Source organism: Calypte anna, chromosome 4A, assembly GCF_003957555.1.
Source record: "Calypte anna isolate BGI_N300 chromosome 4A, bCalAnn1_v1.p, whole genome shotgun sequence".
NCBI lineage: Eukaryota > Metazoa > Chordata > Aves > Apodiformes > Trochilidae > Calypte > Calypte anna.
This window is the reverse complement of record NC_044248.1, coordinates 4045705-4064439: the sequence shown is the minus strand read 5'-3', so window position 1 is coordinate 4064439 and position 18735 is coordinate 4045705. Positions and strand designations below refer to the sequence as shown.

The 18735-nt window shown below is 40.1% G+C and overlaps 1 protein-coding gene across 2 annotated transcripts in view; it reads left to right on the top strand.

The window, feature by feature from the left end:
- Nucleotides 1–2056: 2056 nt before the first annotated feature.
- The window catches only part of STK32B (serine/threonine kinase 32B), a 120614-nt gene continuing 103935 nt past the window's right edge, over nucleotides 2057–18735 (top strand). For both annotated transcript variants that reach the window (XM_030449902.1, XM_030449901.1), the window contains exons 1-2: nucleotides 2057–2106; nucleotides 14161–14312. In XM_030449902.1, coding sequence (XP_030305762.1) covers nucleotides 14194–14312 — 119 coding nt within the window. In that variant the 5' untranslated portion in view covers nucleotides 2057–2106; nucleotides 14161–14193. The remainder of the gene's footprint in view (nucleotides 2107–14160; nucleotides 14313–18735) is intronic.

Sequence of the window (18735 nt, the reverse complement as noted above, 5' to 3'; positions counted from 1 at the left end):
CCAAAGCCAGGAATGTGTAGAGAAACAAGATAAACCAGGTGCCTCGAGTTGCCAAAGAGTGGGTGTGAGTCCACCTGTGCCTGGTTAGGGCAGGCCCCCTATTACCATTGGGCCAATAAAGGTGGGACACACACCCACAGAGTCATCTCACTCTGGTGTGAGGCAATGGAGAGGTCAGCAGCTTGTTGAGCCTCAGGAGCAAGAAAGGCTCTTCCCTCTACAGGAATGTAAGAAAGTCTGAATTCCAAAAAGACCTTGTAAAGTTGCACTGAACTTTGTTAGCTCTGGTTCACTGAGTTTAGCTTTACTAAACTTTGGTTTCTTCAAGTGTGATGCTTTTCTGACAAAAAAGTGACTGTAAAACCAGTATCACACCTTGTCATGGTTGTGTTTCAGTGGCTTTGTCTCAATTTTGTTATTTTGTTCAGGATGTTATTGGACTTTTTTTTTTCCCTAAACCAGCAGATGTCCCAATGATCATGGGATCTGAAGGTCATGTTATGTTTAGTCTCATGCCACACCAAGGATAATGACATTTCTGGGAAATGAAATCTCTCACTCATATTCACAGCAAACCACTTGAGTGTCCAGAGCTGAGAGTGGTGTCAGACTTTCCTGAAGTGGGAGGAAATCCATTCTTTGGGGGGAGTGTGGATCAGCTGGAAGGCAGGAGGGCTCTGCAGAGGGACCTGGACAGACTGGAGAGTTGGGCTGATCCCAGTGGGATGAGGTTCAACATTCCAAGTGCCGGGTCCTGCACTTTGGCCACAACAACCCCATGGGGAGCTCCAGGCTGGGCACAGAGTGGCAGAAAGGGACCTGGGAGTCTGGATTGCCAGGAAGCTGAACAGGAGCCAGCAGTGTGCCCAGGTGGCCAAGAAGGCTAATGGCATCCTGGGCTGGCTCAGGAACAGCGTGGCCAGCAGGTCCAGGGAAGGGATTCTGCCCCTGTGCTCAGCCCTGGTGAGGCCACAGCTTGAGTCCTGTGTCCAGTTCTGGGCCCCCCAGTTCAGGCAGGAGATTGAGGTGCTGGAGCAGGTCCAAAGGAGGGCAACCAGGCTGGTGAAGGGACTCGAGCACAGACCCTATGAGGAGAGGCTGAGAGAGCTGGGGTTGTTCAGCCTAAAGAAGAGGCGGCTCAGAGGAGACCTCATCACTCTCTGCAACTCCCTGAAAGGAGGTTGGAGCCAGGGGGGGGTTGGGCTCTTTTCCCAGGCAACTCTCAGCAAGACAAGAGGGCAGGGTCTCAAGTTGTGCCAGGGGAGGTTTAGGTTGGAGATGAGAAAGAATTTCTTTCTGGAGAGGGTGATCAGGCATTGGAATGGGCTGCCCAGGGAAGTAGTGGATTCTCCGTGTCTGGAGATATTTCCAAAGAGCCTGGATGTGGCACTGAGTGCCATGGGCTGGGAACTGCAGCGGGAGTGGATCAAGGGTTGGACTTGATGATCTCTGAGGTCCCTTCCAACCCAGCCAATTCTAGGATTCTAGGATTCTACTGCCAAGATAAAATGAAATCTCCCAACTCAGGCTTATTCTACATCTATGACATATCCTAAAAATATTAGGATTTTGTATCATATTAAAGGGGCAAAGTTTGGAGGACCTGATCCTGCTAGCTCATAATGGAGCAAGCTTCCATCAGTGTAACTCAATGTGGGAATTCTCCTGCAGTGATTACTGTAAAAATATTCTTATTTTACTACCTGTCTGTAAGCAGACACAACTGAATTATTCATTGGAAAATGCTGAGCAGGTTTTGCTGATAATGCTGAATTATTGTCTTGTTACTAGGACAAAGCTCTATTTCTTTTTTTGGAGATGTTGGGTACTGGAGACATTGGACCAAGAGATGAATAAAATTAAAGGAGGGTGTTTTAAAGGAAAATTCTTCTTTGCTTAATATTAAATGTGTTTTGTGTTGAAGAGAAAAAATAAATGCAACATTATAAAATTACATTTCTTAGGAACTGTCTCCTTTCTTCTCTGATTTCTGCTTCTGACTTAGCACTCTACAAATTATTTTCCTTTTCTTCTCTCCTTTGTTTTGCAGTTAACTTTGACCACTTTCAGATCTTGCGGGCTATTGGGAAAGGGAGTTTTGGCAAGGTAAGATTCACTTTCCTTTTAGCACTTAAAAGTCTAATAGAGAATTCAACTATGATGAATTTCTGATGTCATCTGATTAGACTACAAAATTGGATTTTGTAGCCCTTTGCTTCTTCAAGACTTCTGATTATCAGTATGAACTTACTCTGATTATTCATTAATTTTTTTTCCTGCTACAATGTATTCACTAAAATTAAGTGATTAAAAATTATTGTACCAATTGTCTCCTCAATAGAGGTTAGCAGAATTTAGAATTCCATCCCCAAACCAAAAACAAACAATAAATTACTTTTTTACACAGTCCACTAGCCTGATCTTGTTCTTAAATCTCTGGACTTATTCATGCCTTTAAAGTAATTGCAGTATTTTAAAGGCACTTTACACAGATTTAATACCCTTGGGACTGTATGAACTGACATCTAAGCTGTAATTACAATCACTGAGTAGATGTTTGTTCAATTAACCAGGTTTTTGCTGTAATAGAGAAGATTAATGGCTTGTTTACACATGAGTAGATGAATTTTCTTTCCTATAATAAAGGCTACAACAAGGTTTTAACATTTTACCCTGGGTAAACACGAGGACACGCAGAGAAAATCATAATATAAAAAAATATAGTAGAAATAATTGTTCCCAGGAATACATTTGAGGGTGAAATAGAACTTAGATCTTCCTTTAAATAATTCTTGGGTGGATATCAGCTGATTACTTCTGTAGTTATGCATTAAGCACATCCACAGGATTTTCTTGGCTCTTGGCCTCCCATGCAGAAAAATCACTTGCGTTTTCAGAGTCCTTCATGGTGTGAAGTCCTTATTCAGGTCAGTAGATTCCAAGAAAAACCCTCTTTGAGGTTGGTAGCAGAATATCCTCCTAGTGTGAAGTGGTGCTCAAGAGTCCCTTAAAAATCAGTGACCTCCAGGTAGATCTCCAGTCTAACCAGTTAAAGATCTGTCCAGATCATTGTGCCCATCACCTCCACCCCTCTCCCTTCAAAGCTTCCCCATTCACATCCCTACTGTTTCTGACCTTTTAAAGGGGCCCTGAACCTTCCACATCTTTCAGGAAAGGAAAACCAAACCCATGTGCTTTTTGAGAGCTTGTTGGGTTATGTTTGATTCACCCTTCTCCATGGTACTCAGGGAACTGGTGAATGTTTCTATGATGTTTCTAGAAACATCTCATTTTCTTATGGGTTCATAAAGCTGTGGTGTTCTTGGGAAGCTGCTTTGGGGATGTGTGTGGATGAGAACAGTTTCAGAGCCCTAAGAGAACACATTTAATGCAAGAAAGGACTCATGCCCAAGTCCCTTCTAAATTTAAAACCTCATTTTGCAGCTGTCAAAAGCAACAGAAAAGTCCTTGGGGTAGCAGGCTGCTATGGGAGCATTTTCCCAAATGAATGCAAGTTTTTGACCAATCACCTTGGCTTTCCTTCCAGAGACAGAAAAAAAAAAACAACCCACCAAAAAACCATTTTCAAACGACCTATTACACCACAACCCAAAGCCCAGCATGGTAAATCAGTCACCGTTCAAGGGTTTTTCTCTCTAAGTCACTCTTGATTTTATTCATTTAGAAGCCTGAGCTGCTGGCAACTTTTCCCTGTCCTTCTGGAAGCACCTGGCAGTAGAAACACCAACAAAATGATCCAAGACCTCTCCTGTCTGTTGCCTCTGTGGTTATTCTTTGGGGTCCATGGTGCTCCAGTATCCTCCAGCATTGAACACCCAGTTTGGTATCACACGTCCCTTCCCCTGCTGCCTTCCTTTAGGGCTTTGCTGTTTTCTGAGAGAGCAGCCAGGTGTTTTAACTCTACTTTTGGATGGTGCTGGTGGTGCAGTGGCTCTCTTTCTCCCAATATTTCTTAAATTGCTGTGGTTGCTACAGCAACCTTGGGATATTGCTGCAGGAGGTACCTGATAGGGCAGAAACCCCGTGCAGCTCAGCTCAAGGTGAATCCTCAGCACCTTCCTCCCTCCATCAGGAGGACAGGGACATCCATCAGGGACAGCTTCAGCAGCCATGCTCTGTCTCTCCTAGCTGGCTTCAGCAAGCAGCTCCTTCTGCTTTTTCCTTTGGCCTTTCCAGTTCAATGTTTGCTACTGGGAGATTTCCCACAGGGTTGCTTGGGAGCCAATGTTTTTTATCTCAAGAGGCTGCCCTCTCTGAGAAGTAGACACCAGCTCTGATCCACTTCCCTGACATACTCTGTGTCTTGGGACCATGTTGAGAGCTGGTCCAACCCTGCACATGCTGTAGCATCTTCCTCAGAAAGAGTCAAGATCCATCCCAGCTCTTGGGAGGAGGTGAGGAAACGAGCATGGAGAGAAGAGAAACCAGGAGCTCTTGGGTCCAGAGGCTTCTTGGTTCCAGTTCCTTCTCTCTGCTTGGAAATGTCTCCTTTAGGAGCTCAGATTGCACCCTGCTAAGGGTCACAGAAGAAGAAGATGAGGGACCATGAGGGACCATGGGAGCCACAAATTGTCCATAAACCCAGGCACCAAGTGATGTGCAAGCCACAGCAGAGGAGAGGTTGTGACCACAACTCTTGTCCCACCTCCTGGGCACATCTGTACCTTCCTGGTGGGTGTATCTGCATCCATCAGGAATTAGGGATGCTGCTGTAGACCTGTGAGGGTCTACAAGGGGAAGTGAAGGAGGTGGCTGCCACCAAATTAGCCTTGGTGGCCTCAGTGACCTTGCTTTGCTACAGAGATGGAGGGAGATCTTTTGCTTTGGTGTCCTCAGATATGGCAATAAATATTATTGTGTTATGGCTGTTTTAAAGACCTTTAAGCTAATCATACTTGCCAAGTTCCAGTTATTCCCAGATATATTTGAAGTGGGCCAGGTCAGAAATTTTGTCAGAGCAGCTTTTATTCATATATGAAATATTTCCCTTCTTGAATCAGTTTAGAAGTAGACACTTTAAATACTCAGTGCTGAACATTGGTCTAATTGTTTCTGTCTTTATGCCATGTGTTAGCTTAAAATTGTTCTCTCATGTTTAATCTGGTGAATTTTTTCCATTTTCTATTATTTAGAGCCATCATTCTTACAAAAAAAACCCCAACAAACCCCAAACCAAAATAACAAACAAAAACACTGATTGAAATCATGCAATAATTAAAAAAAAAAACAAAACAGTGAACACAAGAATTATGATTTTTCTTCCCTGTATAAATGCACAATACACTAGCACAATACTAGTGCTAGTGTAGCACTAGTAGCTAGCACAATATAATTAATATTCAGGTGCAACAAGTAGTTTTCAGGGATATTATAGTACCTTTTATTCAAGGTCTCTGTTCATGGGAGCAGGTATAGTGAATAATCTGACACCCTTAAATTAAATTAAAAATATAATTTCAGGCTACAGACTCTGATTTGTCTAAGATGCTGAAACACAGGACTAAATTCTGATTTATTTGGTTGTAGAAAAACAGTGACTTCTTATGCTGAAGTAATTGAAATTACCTGAGTGTAAGACAGATGGGAGCCCAGAATCACATCTGCACTGATGAAGAGTACTTGACTAAATAATATGCAAAGTAGCTCAGAAAAAAATATATACTGCTCTCCTAAAAGAAACTGAGAGCACAACTGTGGAATATTAATATAGTTTGACAGTATAAACACATTTATTTTAGCTTGAGTTAATATGAAAGGAGCCTGAACAGCTGCCTGGGCCCTGCTCCAGCTGCTGTGGCTTGCTCAGGGGAATCTGGGAATGAATGTCATAGAATCCTAGAATCCTAGAATTGGCTGGGTTGGAAGGGACCTCAGAGATCATCAAGTCCAACCCTTGATCCACTCCCGCTGCAGTTCCCAGCCCATGGCACTCAGTGCCACATCCAGGCTCTTTGGAAAGATCTCCAGACACGGAGAATCCACTACTTCCCTGGGCAGCCCATTCCAATGCCTGATCACCCTCTCCAGAAAGAAATTCTTTCTCATCTCCAACCTAAACCTCCCCTGGCACAACTTGAGACCCTGCCCTCTTGTCTTGCTGAGAGTTGCCTGGGAAAAGAGCCCAACTCCCCCCTGGCTCCAGCCTCCTTTCAGGGAGTTGTAGAGAGTGATGAGGTCTCCCCTGAGCCTCCTCTTCTCCAGGCTGAACACCCCCAGCTCCCTCAGCCTCTCCTCACAGGGTCTGTGCTCAAGTCCCTCCACCAGCCTGGTTGTCCTCCTTTGGACCTGCTCCAGCACCTCAATCTCCTTCCTGAGCTGAGGGGCCCAGAACTGGACACAGGACTCAAGCTGTGGCCTCACCAGGGCTGAGCACAGGGGCAGAATCCCTTCCCTGGACCTGCTGGCCACGCTGTTCCTGAGCCAGCCCAGGATGCCATTGGCCTTCTTGGCCACCTGGGCACACTGCTGGCTCCTCTTCAGCTTCCTGGCAATCCAGACTCCCAGGTCCCTTTCTGCCACTCTGTGCCCAGCCTGGAGCTCCCCATGGGGTTGTTGTGGCCAAAGTGCAGGACCCGGCACTTGGCCGTGTTGAACCTCATCCCGTTGGGATCAGCCCAACTCTCCAGTCTGTCCAGGTCCCTCTGCAGAGCCCTCCTGCCTTCCAGCTGATCCACACTCCCCCCCAGCTTAGTGTCATCTGAGAATTTGCTGATGATGGACTCAATCCCCTCATCTAAATCATCAATAAAGATATTAAACAGAACTTCTGTCCCTACTTCAAGGAAATTTCCTGGCAGAGTAAAGCCAAGCTTCTGACATCCACTGTGCATCTTCTGATGTCCTCTGATGCACTGGCTGTGGCACTCAGTGCCAGGGTCTGGTAACCATGGCAGCAGTGGATCAAGGGTTGGACTTGCTCTCAGAGCTCCTTTCCAACCCATCTCATTCTCTGATTCCATAATTTCATGATTCTATGAGCTCAGCCCCAAATGGCTTTATTGAGACAAAGTGCTACCACCTCCTGGTGTTTTTTTTTCTGGACCAAACACATGGCAGGTAGAAGACTTTAGTGGGAAAGAAGGGAAATCTGGGTTTTGCAGCAAGTCAAAGTTTTCAGCCATCCCCAACTTTTGGTCTGGGAAGAACTTGTCTGAAGTTCTGCCTACATCTGCTCAGCCAAGGTAGCATGATGAAGCTTTCCACAGCAAAATCTGAGCAAATTCTGCCCTGGTTTTGCTCTGCAGAACTCTGTTGCTTCACTTCCTCAGCTCTGCAGTAGCTCACAGGGACTTTGTCACCCACAGCAGCCTCAGTGGCTGGGTGACTTCTGAGTCTCCAGATCAGATTTGGTCTATAGGTGCTTTATTTCTTATATCTGAAACCAGAGAAGAGCCAAGAAGGTAGCTTAGAAGTGGACCATAGTGTTTGTCCCTCCCCAAAATGAAATTAAGCTCTGCATTGATAATCTATAATATCTATATAATATAATACTAATATATTAATATAATTATTATAATTATTATTACAATCATATATAATTATAATAAGAATTAATATACTATAATAATATATAATTATATTGAATCTACGATATGATATAACCTATATAGGTAATCTATAGTATAATCTATATAATCTATATATTATCTAATCTATATATAATCTAATCTATATATAATCTAATAAATATAATAAATATAATATAATATAATATAATATAATATAATATAATATATAATCTTAATTATAATTTATAATCTAATTTTTTTCTCCTGGTTGTGGGGGAAAATGGCTCCAAGTCACACTCAGGTCAAATTTCTTTTAACCTAATAGCTTTGAAGCCACCTAATCCCTATTTTCTTCCAAATATACCAAAAGAGACAACCCTGTGATAGGAGCCAAGACATGTTGAGAGACCCTCTTTAGAATGGGACTATTTTCCCAAGAGACTTTTAAAAATAAGCACTATTCTGTTATTAAAAATTAGCACTATTAAGCACAGATTGATTCATTAATTATTTTTAAACACAAACCACGCAGGTGTCTGCATTCAAGATGTGGACCTACATTCAGGATGAGACCTACAGGCTCTTTGGGGGGACTTTAAAAGAAAAACCATCCTTCTGGAGATTAGTTTTAGAGCTTAGTGTTTAGGTGGATGTGCTTGTCCCTGGCTGCTGACTCTGAACTGTTGAGTTTCTGGTTCTTTTATTTGGGTTGCAGGGAGAGCTGGAGCAATGGCATCATTTTGAGCCCAGCACTTTCTGGGCTTTGAGAAGTGATATTTACAGAAAAAATGAAAAAGGTTGTTTTTGTAGGGTGAGCAGGACAAGTTTCCATGCTGAGATGTGTAAATAAGGCAATTCTGTAAACTTGCACAACAAATGAGTCATCCCAGGATTTGTTTGTTGAGGTGCCAGGCCACCTGTTTGTCCCTGTTTGCAAATGACTTTTTGGGATAGAATTTAAGCCATCAAAAAAACCAACAACCCACACCTTCCCCTAAAAAAAAACCCAAAAACCTCAAAACCCAGTGTTTTAAACATTTCCCATTAAGATTGCTCATGTGAGGAGAGCTCCAGGGTTTTTCCTTGCCTGCAGCCATGGATAAATTCAATCCATTGATGTCCTGCTCCCAAGAAGAGCTGACACCCAGCAGGTAGAAATACCAGGGATATATATTTATATATATATATATAATATATTTATATCTATATATGTATCTATAGTTAGATATCTATAGATCTATAGATATCTATTTCCACTACCCTGCAACAGTGTCATGGCAATGTCAGGTGTTTTGGACAATAGTATTAATTTTTTTATTTTAATAAGAGGTTTTTTTTTTTGTTTTTTTTTTTTTTAAATCCCATTGATTTTGAAGCTCTGTTAAAAGCTGTGCATAGGAACACGTTGCTGGGAAATGTTTGTGATCATCCTGGTCTAGACAAGCTTTTACCAGCCACAGAAGGTCTGGTTGAGCTGTGCTGAATAATCCTCTCCTGACCTGGGTGTCTGTTGGGGTGAGAGCAATGATTTATTTAAAGCCTTCCTACATGTCCTGGGCATGATCCTACTTCACCCCATTGCTGAAACCTGAAATTCTCAGCTGGGTAAAACCCCATTCTCTCAGCAGTGTCCCTAGGCAAAGGTTCAATAGAGAGGTTTGGGTTTTTTGTTATTTTTTTTAATGTAATGGGATAGGAGGCTTCTGCAAACACCTCCTTTGGGCCAAGTGCCACGTGGCAACCATGCTGAAAGTTCTTGTCAGTGAAGGAACTTCTGGATTCAGGCTCTGAGCCCAAATCCATGAACATTGTGCTTTATGATATCATTCACCCTATTGGAGTGTCCACAGAATCTCAGCTGAATAATCCTCTCCTGACCTGGGTGTCTGCTGGGGTGAGAGCAGTGATTTATTTAAAGCCTTCCTACATGTCCTGGACATGATCCTTCTTCACCCCATTGCTGAAACCTGAAATTCTCAGCTGGGTAAAACCCCATTCTCTCAGCAGTGTCCCTAGGCAAAGGTTCAGTAGGGAGGTTTGGGGTTTTTTTTAATGTAATGGGATAGGAGGCTTCTGCAAACACCTCCTTTGGGCCAAGTGCCACGTGGCAACCATGCTGAAAGTTCTTGTCAGTGAAGGAACTTCTGGATTTAGGCTCTGAGCCCAAATCCATAAACATTGTGCTTTATGATATCATTCACCCTATTGGAGTGTCCACACAACCTCAGCTGAATAATCCTCTCCTGACCTGGGTGTCTGCTGGGGTGAGAGCAGTGATTTATTTAAAGCCTTCCTACATGTCCTGGCCATGATCCTTCTTCACCCCATTGCTGAAACCTGAAATTCTCAGCTGGGTAAAACCCCATTCTCTCAGCAGCGTCCCTAGGCAAAGGTTCAATAGAGAGGTTTGGGGTTTTTTTAATGTAATGGGATAGGAGGCTTCTGCAAACACTTCCATTTGGCCAAGTGCCACGTGGCAACCATGCTAAAAGTTCTTGTCAGTGAAGGAACTTCTGGATTTAGGCTCTGAGCCCAAATCCATAAACATTGTGCTTTATGATATCATTCACCCTATTGGAGTGTCCACAGAATATAAGCTGAATAATCCTCTCCTGACCTGGGTGTCTGCTGGGATGAGAGCAGTGATTTATTTAAAGCCTTCCTACATGTCCTGGCCATGATCCTACTTCACCCCATTGCTGAAACCTGAAATTCTCAGCTGGGTAAAACCCCATTCTCTCAGCAGTGTCTCTAGGCAAAGGTTCAATAGAGAGGTTTGGGTTTTGTTTTTTTTTTTTTTTAATGTAATGGGATAGGAGGCTTCTGTATACACCTCCTTTGGGCCAAGTGCCACGTGGCAACCATGCTGAAAGTTCTTGTCAGTGAAGGAACTTCTGGATTTAGGCTCTGAGCCCAAATCCATAAACATTGTGCTCTATGATATCATTCACCCTATTGGAGTGTCCACACAACCTCAGCTGAATAATCCTGTCTTGACCTGGGTGTCTGTTGGGGTGAGAGCAGTGATTTATTTAAAGCCTTCCTACATGTCCTGGGCATGATCCTACTTCACACCATTGCTGAAACCTGAAATTCTCAGCTGGGTAAAACCCCATTCTCTCAGCAGTGTCTCTAGGCAAAGGTTCAATAGAGAGGTTTGTATTTTTTTTTAATGTAATGGGATAGGAGGCTTCTGCAAACACCTCCTTTGGGCCAAGTGCCACGTGGCAACCATGCTGAAAGTTCTTGTCAGTGAAGGAACTTCTGGATTTAGGCTCTGAGCCCAAATCCATAAACATTGTGCTTTATGATATCATTCACCCCATTGGAGTGTCCACAGAACCTTAGCTGAATAATCCTGTCTTGACCTGGGTGTCTGCTGGGGTGAGAGCAGTGATTTATTTAAAGCCTTCCTACATGTCCTGGACATGATCCTACTTCACCCCATTGCTGAAACCTGAAATTCTCAGCTGGGTAAAACCCCATTCTCTCAGCAGTGTCTCTAGGCAAAGGTTCAATAGAGAGGTTTGGGGTTTTTTTTAATGTAATGGGATAGGAGGCTTCTGTAAACACTTCCATTTGGCCAAGTGCCACGTGGCAACCATGCTAAAAGTTCTTGTAAGTGAAGGAACTTCTGGATTTAGGCTCTGAGCCCAAATCCATAAACATTGTGCTTTATGATATCATTCACCCTATTGGAGTGTCCACAGAATCTCAGCTGAATAATCCTCTCCTGACCTGGGTGTCTGTTGGGGTGAGAGCAGTGATTTATTTAAAGCCTTCCTACATGTCCTGGCCATGATCCTACTTCACCCCATTGCTGAAACCTGAAATTCTCAGCTGGGTAAAACCCCATTCTCTCAGCAGTGTCTCTAGGCAGAGGTTCAATAGAGAGGTTTGGGTTTTTTTATTTTTTTTTTAATGTAATGGGATAGGAGGCTTCTGCAAACACCTCCTTTGGGCCAAGTGCCACATGGCAACCATGCTGAAAGTTCTTGTCAGTGAAGGAACTTCTGGATTCAGGCTCTGAGCCCAAATCCATAAACATTGTGCTTTATGATATCATTCACCCTATTGGAGTGTCCACAGAACCTTAGCTGAATAATCCTGTCTTGACCTGGGTGTCTGCTGGGGTGAGAGCAGTGATTTATTTAAAGCCTTCCTACATGTCCTGGCCATGATCCTACTTCACCCCATTGCTGAAACCTGAAATTCTCAGCTGGGTAAAACCCCATTCTCTCAGCAGTGTCCCTAGGCAAAGTTTCAATAGAGAGGTTTGGGTTTTTTGTTATTTTTTTTAATGTAATGGGATAGGAGGCTTCTGCAAACACCTCCTTTGGGCCAAGTGCCACGTGGCAACCATGCTAAAAATTCTTGTAAATGAAAGAACTTCTGGATTTAGGCTCTGAGCCCAAATCCATGAATATTGTGCTTTATGATATCATTCACCCTATTGGAGTGTCCACAGAATCTCAGCTGAATAATCCTCTCCTGACCTGGGTGTCTGCTGGAGTGACAGCAGTGATTTATTTAAAGCCTTCCTACATGTCCTGGCCATGATCCTACTTCACCCCATTGCTGAAACCTGAAATTCTCAGCTGGGTAAAACCCCGTTCTCTCAGCAGTGTCCCTAGGCAAAGGTTCAATAGAGAGGTTTGGGTTTTGTTTTTTTTTTTTTTAATGTAATGGGATAGGAGGCTTCTGCAAACACCTCCTTTGGGCCAAGTGCCACGTGGCAACCATGCTGAAAGTTCTTGTAAGTGAAGGAACTTCTGGATTCAGGCTCTGAGCCCAAATCCATAAACATTGTGCTCTATGATATCATTCATCCTATTGGAGTGTCCACAGAATCTCTGCAAACCCCTGCAAATTCTGCTTATGCTCTTGAAGATCCAGCTCCTTTTCATCCCTCAGTTCAACTCCACCTCTTCTTCCCCCAAGAGGACATAGCCTGGATTCTTTAATTAATAGCCTTAAACCTTTAATTACCTTGAGAACATCACCAATATTCAAGCTTTCCATAACAGCCAAAAGAGGCAAATGAAACAAAATTTTGGTGCTCACCATTGTGCAACATCAGTAGGTTGAAGACAAAACATTGCCATCTATGTTTTACTTAATTAGCCTTTAATTACATCAAATAATGTAATATTGCAATTATTTATGTAATATAATGTATAATTAATACATTCAATAATATGCAATATATTAATATATAAATAGGTATCTATCTAAATAAATAAATAAAACTATATAATTAATTAATATAATAAATTATAGAAATTATATACAAACTTATATTTATATGAATATATTTATATCTATAGATAAAATATATAAAAAATATATTTATAGATATAAATATATCTATAGATAGATATAGATCTATCTATAGAGATATAGATATCTATAGATCTATATCTATATATTTATAATATATATTTGTATCTATATCTAAAATATAAAAATATCTATCTATATATATAGATATCTCTATATCTATATATATAGAGATATCTATATATATAGATAGATATTTTTATATTTTAGATATAGATATATATTTATATCTATATATTTATATCTATTATTTATATGTTTACATATGAATAAATTTATATATAAATATATAAATATAATATATTTATATCTATATATTTATATCTATTATCTATATATTTATATAGAAATATATTTATATCTATATCTAAAATACATAAATATCTATCTATATATAGATATGTTATATATATGTTATATATTACATATATGTTTATGTATATGTACATATATATACATACATGTTATATGATATGTTATATATAGATATAATGTTATTATTAATATATTATGTATATTATATTTCTATCTATAGATATAGATATAGATAGATATATATACATAGATATCTATAGATATAGATATCTATATCTATATATAGATAGATATTTATATATTTTAGATATAGATATAAATAATATATTTATATATTATAATTTATATTTATAATATATTTATATCTATAATATATAAATATATAAATAAATATAAATATAATATATTTAAATAAATATAAAATAATATATTATATATTATAATTTATATTTATAATATATTTATATCTATATCTAAAATATATAAATATCTATCTATATATAGATATAGATATAGATATCTATAGATATAGATATAGATATAGATATAGATATAGATATAGATATAGATATAGATAGATATACATAGATATCTATAGATATAGATATAGATATATATACAGATATATATCTATATCTATAAATATAGATATATATATCTATATATAGATAGATATTTATATATTTTAGATATAGATATAAATATATATAACATATATTAATAATAACATTAATAACATATTAATATAGTAATAATATAATATTACACATATAATATAATTAAATCTATATAATATATAAAATATATATATAAATAATATAATTAAATAACAATTTATATTAATTACCATTCCTTCTGACGTTAGGAAAGGTCCTCAGAAATTCTGCTTTTTTTTGTTTTTTTTTAAATAAAGCCACAACTGAGAGTTTTCTTTCTGTAGGTGCCAAGCTTTGCCTTTTCTTTTGCTGTCAATTAGGTGTGCATCGTTCAGAAGAGAGACACCAAGAAAATGTATGCCATGAAATACATGAATAAACAGAAGTGCATTGAGAGGGATGAAGTTAGGAATGTTTTTCGGGAGCTACAGATAATGCAAGGCCTGGAGCATCCCTTCCTGGTCAATCTCTGGTAAGCAAAACTTGAAAATGCTATCAAAAACCTCTTGCTTCCTCCTTATTGCTTAAACAATTCAAGCTGTGGAAGGTTGGTGAGATGAGAAGTACAAAAACACATTGGCCACTTTTATTTTTTTAAGGCTAAAACACTCATTTTGGGGGTGTTTTATTTTTCATGGATATTTTAAAGATGCCCTTCTGTGTTGGAGTATTTAAACACCAAACTTGCCTTTACATTTTTTGGTTTGGTTCCTCTCCAGTTGGTTATAACAGTGTGTGGAAATACGTTTTTTTCTTCTCCAGCTTCATAACCTCTGTTTCACAGTACCTGGAACTGGAATATCAAACTCAACCATTCAGTTATATATATATATATATATATATTTAATTCATTCAGAAACAAATCAAAACTCAATTACCCTGACAAAACAGCTGATATGGAACAAAAAAAGAAATTTTTTGTCACCAGGACTTTTTCTTCTCTTCTCTTTGCTGACCACTGCACTCATTACATGATGAGTGGGAGGCCACTTCCCATGGATGGGACCTTTCTGGCCATTTAAGGGTAAAACAGCCATTTTGGGGGTGTTTTATTTTTCATGGATATTTTAAAGATGCCCTTTTGTGTTGGAGTATTTAAACACCAAACTTGCCTTTACATTTTTTGGTTTGGTTCCTCTCCAGTTGGTTATAACAGTGTGTGGAAATGGGTTTTTTTCTTGTCCAGCTTCATAACCTCTGTTTCACAATACCTGGACCTGGAATATCAAACTCAACCATTCAATTATATATATATATTTTTTTTTTTTTTTTAATTCATTCAGAAACAAATCAAAACTCAATTACCCTGACAAAACAGCTGATATGGAACAAAAAAAGAAATTTTTTGTCACCAGGACTTTTTCTTCTCTTCTCTTTGCTGACCACTGCACTCATTACATGATGAGTGGGAGGCCACTTCCCATGGATGGGACCTTTCTGGCCATTTAAGGGTAAAAGCCCCATTTTGGGGGTATTTTATTTTTCATGAATATTTTAAAGATGGCCTTTTGTGTTGGAGTATTTAAACACCAATCTTGCCTTTACGTTTTTTGGTTTGGTTCCTCTCCAGTTGGTTATAACAGTGTGTGGAAATGGGTTTTTTTCTTGTCCAGCTTCATAACCTCTGTTTCACAATACCTGGACCTGGAATATCCAACTCAACCATTCAATTATATATATATATATATTTTTTTTTTTTTTTAATTCATTCAGAAACAAATCAAAACTCAATTACCCTGACAAAACAGCTGATATGGAACAAAAAAAGAAATCTTTTTGTCACCTGGAGTTTTTCTTCTCTTCTCTTTGCTGACCACTGCATTCATCACATGATGAGTGGGAGGTCACTTCCCATGGATGGGACCTTTCTGGCCATTTAAGGGTAAAACACTCATTTTGGGGGTATTTTATTTTTCATGGATATTTTAAAGATGCCCTTTTGTGTTGGAGTATTTAAACACCAATCTTGCCTTTACATTTTTTGGTTTGGTTCCTCTCCAGTTGGTTATAACAGTGTGTGGAAATGGGTTTTTTTCTTGTCCAGCTTCATAACCTCTGTTTCACAATACCTGGACCTGGAATATCCAACTCAACCATTCAGTTATATATATATATATATATTTAATTCATTCAGAAACAAATCAAAACTCAATTACCCTGACAAAACAGCTGATATGGAACAACAAAAAAAATCTTTTTGTCACCTGGACTTTTTCTTCTCTTCTCTTTGCTGACCACTGCATTCATCACATGATGAGTGGGAGGTCACTTCCCATGGATGGGACCTTTCTGGCCATTACCAAGGTTATTTCCAGCTCCTTGGCAGCTGGGTCTGAATGAATGGACTGGAGAGAAATGCTCCCCAGAATATTTCAGAGAGGCTCAAGGAGAATAAAGACCTGACTGAGAATCTCCTCTCAGAGGTGGGAAACTCTGGATTCAGATCATAGAATAGAATCCTAGAATTGGCTGGGTTGGAAGGGACCTCAGAGATCATCAAGTCCAACCCTTGATCCACTCCCGCTGCAGTTCCCAGCCCATGGCACTCAGTGCCACATCCAGGCTCTTTGGAAAGATCTCCAGACACGGAGAATCCACTACTTCCCTGGGCAGCCCATTCCAATGCCTGATCACCCTCTCCAGAAAGAAATTCTTTCTAATATCTAACCAAGATATAGGTTAAATAGGTTATAGGTCCTGGGTATATGAGACTCAACTGAGATTCACTGACTTGTACGTACACAGACTTTGGAAAATATTCCCAAAATTATTTCATTGACACTGAGTGTTTCCATCTGAAGTGTTCAGCTTAAACCTTACATGTTTACATGTCTGTCAGGGTTTAACACTGGCCTGGCAATTAAACCGAGTACCAAATGCTCTCTCTCCTCCTTGATAAAGAAAGGAGAGAGAATAAGGGAGAGAGACTGATGGGTTGGAAACTAAACTACACAACTTTAATGAAACAGGAATGATAAATAGGAGAAATTACTAAATATATACAAATCTACAGGAAAATGGAAACCACATTCCTCCCCCCTTTCCCCCAGTAACTCTCACGTCACCACCGAGGCTGCAGGGCAGCCCTGGGAAAGTCCAGGCTGGAATCCTGGAGTCGGCAGCAGTTGGGAGCTGGAGGCAGGAACACACAGATATGGGCTGGGATGGATCAGAAGCACAGGCAGAGGAAGGGACGGAATCCTTCCAGGATGCCGGGTGAAGGAAGGGAAGCAGGAAAGGCAGGAAGGGCAGGCAGCTGGAAACTGGAAGCAGGAAATCTGGCTTGGCCCTCGTGATCCCTCAAATTTATCCTGAGTATGAGGTGTATGGGATGGAATCCTCTGTTTGGTCAATTCTGGCATCTATCTTGTCTGTTCCTCCCAAAGGAGGCTGCAGGTGGGACCTCTTTATCCTTCTGGAGGGTAAAAGTTTTTCCTCAGAGCTGAGCAGTGTCCTTGGCTCTGCACACCAGGCTCTAGCAGTAACTCTAAACATCAAGTGGTTATCAGTCCTAGAAGCACACACTGTCCTGAGAAACTTGCTGTTCATTCAGCAAGTGCAACTACTTACAAGAGACTTAGCTGAAAGCAAAAGTACAAGACAGAAAATCACCTTTATCCTGGCCCAAACCCAGGACAATGTCCAATGATCCAAAGTCCCTGATTCCAGAGTGAGCTATTGGAAGAACTGGGATACTTCCCCTGGGACAGCACAGCAAAGGAAAGTCTGAACTCAAAACCTCCCCTAAATTAATCAAGTCTACCCCAAATAACTCATTGTACCAGGCCCATAATATGTTTCTATACTTAGCCTTCCACATTCCTAAATGAATTTAAATCAGCTTCTGATGTATTTCTGGAGTGCCTACACTTGCAGGCTGCAGTAGTACATTTCAGACCTCTGGATGTCTCAGTTTTTGCTTGAATTTCAAGATGTTCTACACATTATCCTCAAATAATGACCTCTGCTAGTGAACTAAAGCAAGAGCAAAACCACAAAAGTCACCCATGAATCATGGTCACATCTGTTTTATCAATACTGAGCCCATGAAGCTCTTAAGGATATTAAATGTCCTGTGTTTATTCAATAATTAAAACTGCATTTTCCTTGTTTTTTTACTACTGTGAAAAAAGGAAGCTTGCAAGTTCAAATGGAATATACCTTGGATATACTTTGTGTTCTGAGCAATAAGCTCAAAATAGGCTTAAAATAATAGCAATAAGCTCAAAAAACAGCATTTTCATTCGTTGGTGGTGATTTAATAGCCTATTTAATGTAACTTACATTTACATTATGGCTGTAACTTATGTTCAATAATTTTCTGGAATCCAGGAGTTTTCTTCTAAGGAGCCAATTCCTGGCAATGTAATGGAAGGAAAGAGTTGAAGCTGCCTTTCTCTGGTAGTAATTGCAGCTAGATTGGTGTTGAATTTCTCCGAGTTAAGAGGTTTTTTCCTGTTCATTTTGTTGATTGCATTATTATTGTACAAATGGGCCATAGCAGGAGCTACTGACTCCATCTTCTTTCACAAATGGGAATGTTAATTTGGAAAGGAAAAGTTGTGTCCTGCTGTGTGGGTCCCAACAGAGCTGCAGCTCGCAGAAATGTTGAATTTCTTTGGGATGGGCTGCTTTGGATAAATCTCTTTCTAGGCTCTGTCATACTCTCTAAATCTGCATCTCAATTTCCTAAAATCCTGCCCAAGGGAAGATTTTTGGTGACCAAAACCCAGAAATTCTAGAATCCTAGAATTGGCTGGGTTGGAAGGGACCTCAGAGATCATCAAGTCCAACCCTTGATCCACTCCCGCTGCAGTTCCCAGCCCATGGCACTCAGTGCCACATCCAGGCTCTTTGGAAATATCTCCAGACACGGAGAATCCACTACTTCCCTG